General features: G+C 36.5%; 1 protein-coding gene across 2 annotated transcripts in view; it reads left to right on the top strand.

Moving 5' to 3' along the window:
• ERCC6L2 (ERCC excision repair 6 like 2) overlaps positions 1–13,078 on the top strand; it is a 163,857-nt gene that overhangs the window by 81,584 nt on the left and 69,195 nt on the right. For both annotated transcript variants that reach the window (XM_061163672.1, XM_061163673.1), the window contains exon 12: positions 6,386–6,481. In XM_061163672.1, the coding sequence (XP_061019655.1) occupies positions 6,386–6,481 (96 nt within the window). The remainder of the gene's footprint in view (positions 1–6,385; positions 6,482–13,078) is intronic.

Raw genomic sequence — 13,078 nt, 5'->3', positions numbered from 1 at the left:
GCATTTTTCCTGGGGTTGGAATTTTTATTGGAATCACTGAATTTATAAATGACTTTGTAGAAAAATGACATTTTAATGCTTTTGAACCTTCCTATCTATGAGCATGGTATTGGTTAAATATATTTAGGCTTCTCAGTAAGTGAATACTTTATTCAACCTTTAAAAAAAAAAACTTATTTGGCGGTGCCAGGTCTTTGTTGTGGCATGCAGTATCTTCGATCTTCATTATGGCATGCAGGATTTTTATAATAGTTAATACATAACAATAAAATTTAATTCATTGATGGCATTTTTTGTGTGTGTAACATTAAGATATGGTTAAATATAATTTTTATATATTTTTGATACAAAATAGAATGTGAAAGACCTAAAGAATGAATAGCCTGCATGTTGATTATGGGTCTGTCTTTATACCATTTCTCAGGCTGAAAAGAGCTATATTCTTTTGTATTTTATTGCATAAGGAGTAAGCTTTTGCTCTTAGCCATAGGAGAGGAGTGACAGGTTTGAAAAGTTTGCACTTCTCAATTGTATTATCATCAAATAGAGAATCATCTCGTGTCTAGAGATAGAGTTTAGAGATTATTTTTTTTCTTTAAAAGAAATACTGCCTCTGAATTAACTTGGACAGTCTTCAAAATATCTTTGAAGATTGTTACCTCAACTAGTGGTGACCTCCCTGTGACTCATTTAGGACATCTGAGGTAAATTCATGTCACAACTTACTGAACAGTTAACTAGACTTATTTTTGGTATTAAGTGTTAGAAAATATTTCTTACTCTCCAATTTTATTTTAATCATAACTAGTTGATTTTTCACGTAATAGTCTAATTATGTAATCTTATGAACCTTGATTTTTCAAAAATTTCCCCATCACGATAGCAGACAGGTAAACTAACTTTTCTTCTACTTGTTTGGTATCTAAATCACCTACTCCCCTAATTTACTTATTTTTAGAATTTTTTTCCCAACCTTACTCTTTATCCCACCTCATTCCTTTCTTTGAGTTTAAGGCTCTGTGATACCTTTTTGCTATTGCCTCTAATAAGTTATTTTCCAAAGGAGCTAATTCAATTTCTATTGAATATTGAACCTTAAGTCAGGATTCCTGGGTTTGAATCCAGACGTTAGCGGCTTCAATGACTTTTAAGCAAGTAAATTAATATTTCTGATTCTAAATTTCCTCATCTGTAAAAATGAGAATAATAGCTCATAGAAGTATGTTGAGGATGAAAGTATAGGATATATGAAAATTTCTCGCACCATTCCTGGTATATAGTAGATGCTCTATAAATATTAATTTCTTTCTATTTTGACAGAAACTGTAAGAGAAGACTGTTAACATTTTCTCTCCCTGGATGAATAGTATCTAGTATAAAGATTCTGAAAAGGGAAAAACAGCAAGAGAAAGCCTCAGTGAAAGGCTTTGAAGGTTGAGATTAGAAAAGTGTAGAATATAAAGGAAATAGTTTTATTCTTGGATTTTAAGTTTTCCTTTTTAAAAATACAAAATTTTATTATTGTATAATAAAATAATTGCTAAATGTAGGGTATTTAGACACAGAAAGTTCAAAATATGAGAGGATAACAGTTATTATTAGGTAAAATCTAAAAAGCTGTGTAGGCAGCTGAAATCTTTAAATCAGTAGACAAACATTTTATTATTCAGTTTTGCTAGATATATTTAGGAAAAAAATCATTATAAATAACTTCATTCCAAAATGAATTATTTGTCTTCTGATATGTTTTGGCTGGTAGAAGAATGAATTTGTCAGATCCATTAAACAATTCCATATTTTTAAAACTGTCAAAATATGCATATATCTTTTGTGGCTTCTTTTCACTGTATATTTTAACCAGAGGTCAAATTAAATGAAGACAAAACTTCGACTCTCCACAGAATTGAGAAGTTTTAAATAGACAAATGGCATCCTTAGTTTTCTCTGCATGTGTGCTCAGTAGCTCAGTCATGTCTGACTCTTTGTGACCCCACGGACTGTCCCACTAGGCTCCTCTGTCCGTGGGATTTTTCCAGGCAAGAGTACTAGAGTGGGTTGTCGTTTCTTCCTCCAAGGGATCTTCTTGACCCAGGGATCAAACCTGCATTTCCAGTGTCTCCTCCATTGTCAGGCAGATTCTTTACCACTGGGCCACCTGGGAAGCCCCTAGTTTTCTATATTCTGTACTTTAAATTATTTTATGTAATGTGGGAATGGATCTGAGGTCAAAGGAAAGGGAAGGCTGGAGACCAATGAAGTAATACATACAGGTATGATATCAAGGTTTGAAATAGGGGAAGGGAAAATAGAGATGAAGAAGGGACTCATGAAAAAGAAAAAAAAAAAAATTTTTGAGGTAAATTTGATAGGACTGGATATTGGTTGGCTTTTTTAGTTGTTTTATCTTGCTTCTAAGTCTGTTGATGACAGATTCTGTTCATTTTCCTTAGTCTGACAGTGTCATGATTTCCCTTTCCTGAAGGGTGTTTTTTACTGGATATAGAATTTTGTGTTGATAGTTCTTTTAGCACTTGAAAGATGTACTGCTTCCTCCTGGCCACCGTGGTTTCTAATGAGAAATCTACTGTTATTTGAATTTATGTTCCCTTAAAAGTAATATGTTGATAGAATTTCTCTCTGACTGCTTACAAGAGTTTGTCTTCTGTTTGCAGAAGTTTAATTACACTATATCTAAACATAATTTTCTTTGGGTTTATCATTTTGGAGTTCATGCAATTTTTGCATTCTATAGTTTTATCTTTTTCCCCCAGTTTGGGAAGTTTCCAGCTGTATTTCTTTCAGTACCTTTCATTCAGTATTACTCTCTCTTTTCTCTTGGGACTACTATGATACAAGTATTAGCTCTTTTATTACTGTCTTAGGCCTCTAAGACTTTTTTTTTTCCTGAACATTTTCTTTCTGTTGTTTAGATTGGGCAAATAATACTGACCTGCTCCTATGTTTATTGATTCTGTTGTCCGTCATCTCCACTGTAGTACCAAATCCAACTAGCAAGTTTTGTTATGCAGTTATTTTTCAGTTCTAAAATTTTTGCTTGGTATCCTCTCTTTCTTTGCTGAGACATAATATTTTTAATTTGTTTCAAGCATATTTCAAGCATTTTTGAAGCATTTTTACTGTGGCTGCATGTAAATCCTTGTCAGATAATTTGAACATCTGATCTTTGCAGTGTTGTCAAATGTTAATTGTCCTTTCTCATAGAAACTGAGATTTTCCTAGATCTTGGTAAGAGTAGTAATTTTTTATTGTATACTTGATATTTTGAGTATTATGTTATGAGACTCTGTATCTTATTTAAAACTTCTCTTTTAGCCAGACACCATGCCAGCCACGTGAGGTAGAAATCCATGTCTCTTGCTTGGCCTGTGTTGGTTTGCGGCACTTTATTGCTCCTTCTGCATTGCTTATCCCGTACTGCAGAGGGGACCTTGGTTATAGCTTGGCAGCAGTCAGAAGTTCCAGCTCCTTTATCGGTCTTCCCTGACACCACCTGAATGAGCATGAGAGGCCCCTCTTTACTGTCAGGCAAAGACGAAAGTTCAGTCTCCCCACTCAGTCTTGGATGACCAAGTGAGGGTTAGGGCCACAGATTTTTTTTTCTATGGTGTTTGCAATAATAGGCTGGTTAATTGTCTTCATTTTTCTGTCTTAAAACTCTATGCCCTTCCTGGTTCTTTGCCTAAAGGAAAAGGCTTTTCTTGGGTTTCTTTCTTTTTTTTGGTCTCTGACTGTTTGCTCTTGGCATTTCCAGTTCAGTGACTTCCCAGGTGACTCAGACAGTAAAGAATCTGCCTGCAATGCAAGAGACCCAGGTTCGATCCCTGGGTGGAGAAGATTTCCCTGGAGAAGGCCATGGAAACCCACTCTGGTATTCCAATCTGGGATACATTAGGCAAAAATACAGCCAGGAAACTCACTGCCATGTCGTTTCTCTTGTGGTCTGTAACCAATCTGTGTTCTCTCCAGCTTTCATAATCTTGTGTTTCATTTTGTATATAATGTCCAGGGTTTTCAGCTGCACTTAGAGGAATAAAGACAAGTACATTTTTTAAGTGTGTATATTTATTTAGCTAGAGTATATTAGCAGTTTTTAAAAGTTCTGTTAGGAAAATCCTAGATAATAGTATTTGAGTATCCAAAAAATGTAAAAACCAGCACAGCCTACTTAAATGAGCGCTAATGCTCAAACTTCTTAGAGATATTCTATTATTCTTGTTTAGTCACTAAGTCATGTCCCACTGTTTGCAGCCCCATGGACTGCAGCATGCCAGGCTCTCCTGTCCTTCACTGTCTCCCAGAATTTGCTAAGATGCATGTGCATTGAGTCAGTGATGTCTCTAAACACTCATCCTCTGCTTCCCCCTTCTTTTGCCTTCAGTCTTTCCCAGAATCAGGATCTTTTCCAGTGAGTCATCTCTTTGCATCAGGTGGCCAAAGTATTGGAGCTTCTACTTCAGAATCAGTCCTTCCAATGAATATTCAGGGTTGATTTCCTTTAGGATTGACTGGTCAGATCTCCTTGTAGTCCAAGGACTCTCAAGAGTCTTCTCCAGTGCCGCAATTCAAAAGCATCAGTTCTTTGGTGCTCAGCCTTCTTTATGCTCCAGCCCTCATATCTGTACATGACTACTAGAAAAGCTGCAGCTTTGACTATATGGACCTTTGCTGGCAAAGTGATTTTGTTGCTTTTTAATATACTGTCTGGGTCTATTATAGCTTTCCTTCCAAGGAGCAAGCGTCTTCTAATTTCATGGTTGCAGTCACTGTCCATAGTGATTTTGGAGCCCAAGAAAAGAAAATTTGTCACTGCTTCCACTTTTTCCCCTTCTGTTTGCTGTGAAGTGATGGGACTGTATGCTGTGATCTTAGTATTTGAATGATGAGTTTTAAGCCAGCTTTTTCACTCTCCTCTTTCACCCTCAAAGAGAGGCTCTTTAGTTCCTCTTCACTTTATGCCATTAGAGTGGTATCATCTGCATATGTGAGGTTGTTGATATTTCTCCTGGCAGTCCTGATTCCAGCATTCACCTAGCCCAGCATTTTGCATGAGGTAATCTGCATAGCAGGGTGACAGTACAGAGCCTTGTCATACTCCCGTCCCAGTTCTGAACCAGTCCATTGTTCCATGGCTGATTCTAACTGTTGCTTCTTGATCTGCATACAGGTTTCTCAGGAGACAGGTAAGGTGGTCTGGTATTCCCATCTCTAGGAATTTCCGTTGTTTGCTGTTATCCACACTGTCAAAGGCTTTAACATAGTCATTGAAGCACAAACTGATGTTTTTCTGGATTTCCCTTACTTTCTCTATGATCCAACAAATGTTAGCAATTTGATCTCTGGTTCCTCTGCCTTTTCTAAACCCAGCTTGTACATCTGGAAGTTCTCAGTTCATGTACTGCTGAAGCCTAGCTTGTAGGATTTTGAGCATAAGCTTGCTAGCATGGGAAATGAGTGCAGTTATATGGTAGTTTGAACATTCTTTGGCATTGCCCTTCTTTGAGATTGAAATGAAGCCTGACTTTTTCTAGTCCTGTGGGCACTGCTGAGTATTCCAAATTTGCTGACATATTGAGTGTAGCATTTTAACACCATCATCTTTTAGGATTTGAAATAGCTCAGCTATAATTCCATTTCCTCCACTAGCTTTGTTCTTAGTAATGCTTCCTAAGGCCCACTTGACTTCACACTCCAGGGTGTCTGGCTCTAGGTGAGTGACCATACCTTCGTGGTTTTCTGGGTCGTTAAGATCTTTATTGTGTAGTTCTCTGTGTTCTTGCCATCTCTTCTTAATCTCTTCTGCTTCTGTCAGGTCCTTACTATTTTTGTCCTTTATCCTGTCCATTCTTGCATGAAATGTTCCCTTGGTATCTCCAGTTTTCTTGAAGAGATCTCCAATCTTTCTCATTCTGTTGTTTTCCATTTGTTTGCATTGTCCATTTGAGAAGGCCTTCTTATCTCTCCTTGCTCTTCTCTGGAACTCTGCATTCACTTGAGTCTATCTTTCCCTTTCTCCTTTGCCTTTCCCTTCTCTTCTCTTCTCTTCTCTTCTCATCTATTTGTAAAGCCTCCTCAGACAACCATTTTGCCTCCTTGCATTACTTTTTCTTTGGGATGGTTTTGATCACTGCCTCCTATACAATGTTATGGTCCTCTGTCCATAGTTCTTCAGGAATATTCTCGAGTAGTACAAAAAAAAAAGTTCCATAGCAATTTTCCTTGTGGCATATTTGTATTTTAATTACCTTACTTTTATAATGTTAATGTAATATTATATTTATTTTGTTATAGAAACCTGGCATCATTGAGTTGCAGAGCAAAATTTATTTTTACTGTTTTAATGTGCTTTTTTCAAAATTTACTCCAGGGCTGGTGGACTAGGCCTTAATTTTGTTGGTGCCAACGTGGTTGTATTATTTGATCCTACATGGAATCCAGCCAATGATCTTCAAGCAATTGACAGGTACAGTGGTGACAAAATTTGATATGATCTATAAATGCGTTAATCTAAAAGTGCTCCTGAATTTTTTAGGTTGCCTGTAATGTGACTGTGATTAGAAGATAAGGAAACCATTGTCAATTTTTTTTTTAACTTTTGTTTAAGATAACCCTGAACTTTTAAATCCAAATGGCAGGGTGTTAGTCATTTATTTCCCCTCCTTCTCAAAATCTCATTATTGTGACAAGATTAATTTAGAAGAGAGAATAAATCCCTACTCCTGCAGGAAAGTGTAAAAGGCCACTACTAGTGGGTCAGAAGTTTTAAGAAACTCATGAAAAAATTTTTTATGATGAAGCGACCAGCAGAGAAAAGCCACAATCCAAAGTCAACTGGAGAGCATAGAGAATTTTCAAGCATGGGATCAGCAACTTCAGGATATGAGAGTAGACCAGAGTACGTCATTCCAGGAAATTAATGTGCTGACTCTAAAACAGATTCCCGTCCCATACTTTGTACATAAAGAGGGATTGACCTATAACATGTGCTCCTTGATCAAAACTGGAAGAATCATTTCATAAATTTTATAAATAAGTGGGAAATCAGACTGACAAAATACTCTTCCAGTGGTTGTTTGCACCAGCTCGTAAAGCATGGAAACCCAGCTTTCTGTACCGCCTGAGCTACCAGGGAAGCCGGAAACCCAGCTTTCTTAAGCAGTCCATTTTGTCATTGTCTGAAAGTTTTCTGAATACAATTCTTTTACCTCTTTAGTTAAATTTATTTCTAGATATTTTATTCTTTTTGATATGATTGTAAATGAGATTTTTATTATTTCTCTAATAAAGCATTTTTAATGTATAGAATGCAACAGACTTCTGTATATTGATTTTGTATTCTGCAGCTTTACCAGATTCATTGATGAGCTGTAATATTTTTTTCTTGCATCCTTAGGATTTTCTGTATATAGTGTCATCATCTATAAACACTGAGTTTTACTTCTTCCCCTCTAACTTGGGTTTGAGTATATTGTTAGCTGTGGCCTTATCATATCTGGCCTTTTTAATGTTGGGGCATGTTCCCTCTATTTTCAGTTTATTGAGTTTTTTTTTTTTTTTATCATAAATGGGTGTTAAATTTTGTTGAAAGCTTTTCCCACATTTATTAAGATAATATAATTTTTATTCTTCTATATGTTAACATGGTATATCACATCAGTTGATTTGCAGATATTGAATCCCTTGCATCCTTGGGATAAATCTCACTTGATCATGATGTATGATCCTTTTAACGTGTTGTTGAATTCAGTTTGCTACATTTTGTTGAGGATTTTTGCTTCTGTGTTCATCAGTGATACTGTGATTTTTATGATATGTTTGATTTTGGTATCAGGGCAATGCTGACCTCATAGAATGAGTTCAAAATGAGAGTTAGTTTGAGAAAGATAGTGTTAACTCTTCTCTGAATGTTCAATTCATTTGTGAAGCTGTCTAGTCCTAGACTTCTTTGTTGTTGGTAGTTTTTTGATTATCAGTTCAATATTATTACTAGTAATTAGTCTGTTCAAAATTTCTATTTGTTCATGGTTCAGTCTTGAGATTCATTTCTACTATTTTGTTCATTTCTTAGCTATTCACTCTATTGGTGTATAATTGTAGTAATCTTTTATGATCCTTTGTATTTCTGTGATGTCAGTTGTGACTTGTCCATTTTCATTTCTGATTTTAGTGATTTCAGTTTTCTCCCTTTTTTCCTTGAAGAATCTGGCTAAATCAATTTTTGTTATCCTTTTGAAGAACCAGCTCCTAGTTTCATTGATCTGTTCAAATTTTTTAGTCTCTGTGTCATTTATTTCTGCTCTGATGTTTATTTCTTTCCTTCACTAACTTTCAGTTTTGTTCTTTTTCTAGTTCCTTGAGGTGTAAGTTAGGTTTAGGTTTTTCATTTGGGTTTTTTCTTGTGTCTTGAGGGAGGCTTGTAATGGTATAAGCCTTGAAACTGCTCTTACTGAGTCCCATACATTTTGGATCATTGTGTTTCCATTTTCATTTGTCTGCAGGTACATTTTTATTTGTTCATTGATTTCTTCAGTGATTCATTATTTTTTAATAATGTATTGTTTAAACTCACATAGTTGTATTTTTGCAGATTTGTTTTTAACTAGTTGATTTCTCCTCTCTGTAGTTATGGTCAGAAAAAAATGCTTGATATGATTCCAATCTTAAATTTACTAAATTTACTTGTTTTGTTGCCTAACATATGGTCTGTCCTAGACAGTGTTCTGTGTGAACTTGAAACAAAGGTCATTCTTCTGCTTTCGGATGAAATATTCTATCTTTATCTATTTAGTCCATCTGGTATAATATGTTGTTTAAGACCAGTGTTTCCTAATTCATTTTCTCTCTGGATGTTCACTAACCCCAGTAATGTCAGTGGGGTGTTAAAGTTCCCTACTATTAATGGTGTTACCATCAGTCTCTCCTTTTATGTCTGTTAATATTTGCTTTATGTATGTAGGTACTCCTTTGCCAGATGCATATGCATTTACAATTGTTATACCTCCTTCTTGAATTGATCCCTTGATCATTATGTAATGTCTTTGTCACTTCTGCAATCTTTGTTTTAAAGTCTTATTTTTTCTGGTGTGTGTTGCTACCCCAGTTTTCTTTTCTTTTGCATTTGGAAGGAATATCTTTTCCCATCTCCTCAGTTTCAGTCTGCGTGTCTGAAACTCAAGAGTGAGCCTCTTACAGGTAGCATATAGATGGCTCTTGTTTTTGTATCCATTCAGCTACTCTATGTCTTTTGATTGCAGCATTTAGTCCATGTTCTTTTAAAGTAGTTATTGATAGATATGTTCTCCTTTACATTTTCTTGTGCTGTGGTTGTTTCTGTAGTTCTTTTTTATTCCTTTCTTCTTTTGTTATCTTCTTTGTGATTTGATAGGTATATTTAGTGTTACGTTGGTATTCCGTTCTCTTTTTTCCGTATGTTTAGATTTTTGGTTTGTGGCTACTGTAAGATTTAATATAGCACTCTGTCTATTTATGGGGCTTCCCTAATGGCTCAGTATTTACAGTAATATATTAGTTTTGGGTATACAGATAGTGATTCAATATTTTTACAGATTGTACTTCATTGAAAGTTATTGCAAGATAATGGCTATAATTCCCTGTACTATGCAATATCTTCTTGTTGCTAATCTATTTTATATACAGTAGTTTGTATTTCTTAATCCCATTACCCTATCTTGTCCCTATCCCCTTCCCTGACCCCAGGGGCAAACACTTGTTTTCTATTTTTGTAATTGTGTTTCTGTTTTCCTATATATGTATTCATTTGTTTTATTTCTTAGGTTTCACATCTAAGTGATATCATATAGTATTTATCTTTCTCTGATTTAATTCAGTAAGCATAATGTTCTCTAGGTTCATCCATGATGCTGTAATTGGCAGAATTTCATTTTTTTTCATGGCTGAGAAATAATCCATAGGAAAGCTATGACAGACCTAGACAGTGTGTTGAAAAGCAGAGACATTACTCTGCCTACCCTGTATAGTCAGGGCTATGTTCTTCCCAGTCGTGATGTACAGTTGTGAGAGCTGGATCGTAAAGAAGGCAGAGCACCAAAGAATTGATGCTTCAAATTATGGTGGTGAAGACTCCTGAAAGTCCCTTGGACAGCAGGGAGATCAAACCAGTCAATCATGAGGGAAATCAACCTTGAGTATTCATTGGAAGGACTGATACTAAAGCTGAAGCTCCAGTATTTTGGTCATGTAATGTGAACAGCCAACTCATTTGAAAGGTCCCTGGTGCTGGGAAAGATTGAGGGCAGAAGAAGAAGAGGGCGTCAGAGGATGAGATGGCTGGATGGCATCACTGATGCAATGGACATGAACTTGGCAAACTTCAGGAGATAGTAAGGGACAGGGAGGCCTGGTGTGCTGCAGTCCATGGGGTCACAAAGAGTCGGATATGACTGGGTGACTGAACAACAACAATAATCTATTCTTATATGTATACCACATCTTTATCCATTTGTATGTTGACGGACACTGGATTGCTTCCATACCTTGGCTGTTGTAGTTAATACTTCTATGGACATTGGAGTGCGTGAATCTATTTAAATTAGTGTTTTCATTTTTTTAGATATATACACAAAAGTGGGATTGCTGGATCATATCACAGTTCTATTTTTAGTTTTTGGAGGAATCTCCATACTGTTTCCCATAGTGTCTGTACTGATTTACATTCCTACCAGTAGTGTACAAGGGTTCCTTTTTTTCTCCATCCTTGCCAACAGTTGTTTGTGGTCTTGTGATGACAGCTATTCTAAAAGGTGTTAGCTGATAGCTCATTTTGGCTTTGATTTGCATTTCTCTAATAATTGACCATCTTTTCAGGTTCCTGTTAGCTTCTTAGGAAGATTTTTCTGCAGGTTGTCTGCCCCATTTTTGATTGGGTTGTTTGGTTTTTTTGACATTGTTTTTTTGATACTCAGTTGTATGAGCTATTTATATTTTTTGGATAATAACCCCGTGTTGGTCATATCATTTGCAAATATTTTCTCCCATTCCTTAGGTCATTGTCTTATTTTGTCAATGGTTTCCTTTGCTGTGCAATTACTTGTAAGTTTAATTAAATTTAATTTGTTTATGTTTGCTGTTGTTTCCCTTGCCTTAGGAAACTGATCTAAAAACAGTTGATACAGTTTATGTCATAGATTGTTCTCTGTTCTCTTCTAGGAGTTTTATGGTTTCAGAACATAGATTTAGGTCTTTAATACATTTTGATTATTTTGTTGGTGGTGAGGAAATGTTCTGTTCTCATTGTTTTACATATGGCTGTCCAGTTTTCCAAGAACCACTTGTTGAAGAGACTGTTTTGTCCATTATATATTCTTGCCATCTTTGTCATAGATTAGTTGTCTACAGGTGCATGAGTTTATTTCTGGGCTCTTTATTCTGTTCTATTGATATGTAAAGTGTTTGGGAGAGAGTTTCAATTTCAGATGAAGGGACTCTGATAACTCAACATCATATTGTTGTTCAGTCCTTCAGTCCTGTCCAGCTCTTTGCAACCTCATGGACTGCAGCACGCCAGGCTTCCCTGTCTTTCACTATATCCCAGAATTTGCTCAAACTCGTGTCCATTGAGTTCATGATGCCATTCAACCATCTTATCCTCTGTCGCTCCCTTTTCCTATTGCCCTCAATCTTTCCCAGCATCAGGGTCTTTTCCAGTGAGTCAGCTCTTCACATCAGATGACCAGTATATTGGAACTTCAGCTTCAGCATCAGTCCTTCCAATGAATATTCAGGGTTGATTTCCTTTAGGATTGACTAGTTTGATCTCCTTGCTGTCCAAGAGACTCTCAAGAGTCTTCTCCAGCACCACAGTTCAAAAGCATCAATACTTTGGTGCTCAGCCATCTTTATGGTCCAACTGTCACATTAATACATAACTACTGGAAAAACTATAGCTTTGACCATATGGAACTTTGTTGGCAAAGTGATATCTCTGCTCTAGGTTTGTCATAGCTTTCTTCCAAGAAGCAAGTATCTTTTAATTTTATGGCAGCACCATCTACAGTGATTTTGGAGCCCAAGAAAATAAAGTCTGTCATTGTTTCTATTTTTTCCACATCTATTTTTCATGAAGTGATGGGACTGGGTGCCATGGTCTTCGTTTTTTAATGTTGAGTTTTAAGCCAGCTTTTTCCCTTTCCTCTTTCACCTTCATTAAGAGGTTCTTTAGTTCCTCTTCACTTCCTGCCCTTAGGGTGGTATCATCTGCATATCTGAGATCATTGATATTTCCCACAGCAATCTTGATTCCAGCTTGAGCTTCCTTCTGCCCAGAATTTCACATGATGTACTCTACAGAGACATCAAATAAGCAAGGTGACAGTATACAACCTTGACATATTCCTTTCCCAATTTTGAACCAGTTCATTGTTCCATGTCCGGTTTTAACTGTTGCTTCTTGACCTGTATACAGGTTTCTCTGGAGGCAGGAAAGGTGGTCTGGTATTCCCATCTCTTGAAGAATTTTCTATAGCTTGTTGTGATCCACACAGTCAAAATCTTTAATGTAGTCAATGAAGCAGAAGTAGATTTTTTTTGAAATTCCCTTGCTTTTTCTATGATCTAATGGATGTTGGCAATTTGATTTCTGGCTCTTCTGCCTTTTCTAAATCTAACTTGTACATCTGGAAGTTCTTGGTTCATGTACTGTTAAAGCCTAGCCTGAAGGATTTTGAGCATTCTCTTACTAGCATGGTGGGCTTCCCTTGTGATTCTAAAGAATCCACCTGCAATGTGGGCCACCTGGGTTCGACCCCTGGGTTGGGAAGATCCCCTGGAGAAGGGAAAGCCTACCCACTCCAGTATTCTGGCCTAGAGAATTCCAGGGACTGTTTAGTCCATGGGGTTGCAAAGAGTCGGACACAACTAAGTGACTTTCACTTTACTAGCATGGTAGATAAGTACAATTGTGCTGCAGTTTGAACATTCTTTGGCATTACCCTTCTTTGAGATTGGAATGAAACCTGACCTGTTCCAGTCCTGTGGCCACTGCTGAGTTTTCTACATTTGCTGGCATATTGAGTGTAGCACT

The sequence above is a fragment of the Dama dama genome, chromosome 16 (genome assembly GCF_033118175.1).
Source record: "Dama dama isolate Ldn47 chromosome 16, ASM3311817v1, whole genome shotgun sequence".
Lineage (NCBI taxonomy): Eukaryota > Metazoa > Chordata > Mammalia > Artiodactyla > Cervidae > Dama > Dama dama.
Note: the sequence above shows the minus strand (reverse complement) of the source record. Positions and strands in the feature narration are given on the sequence as shown.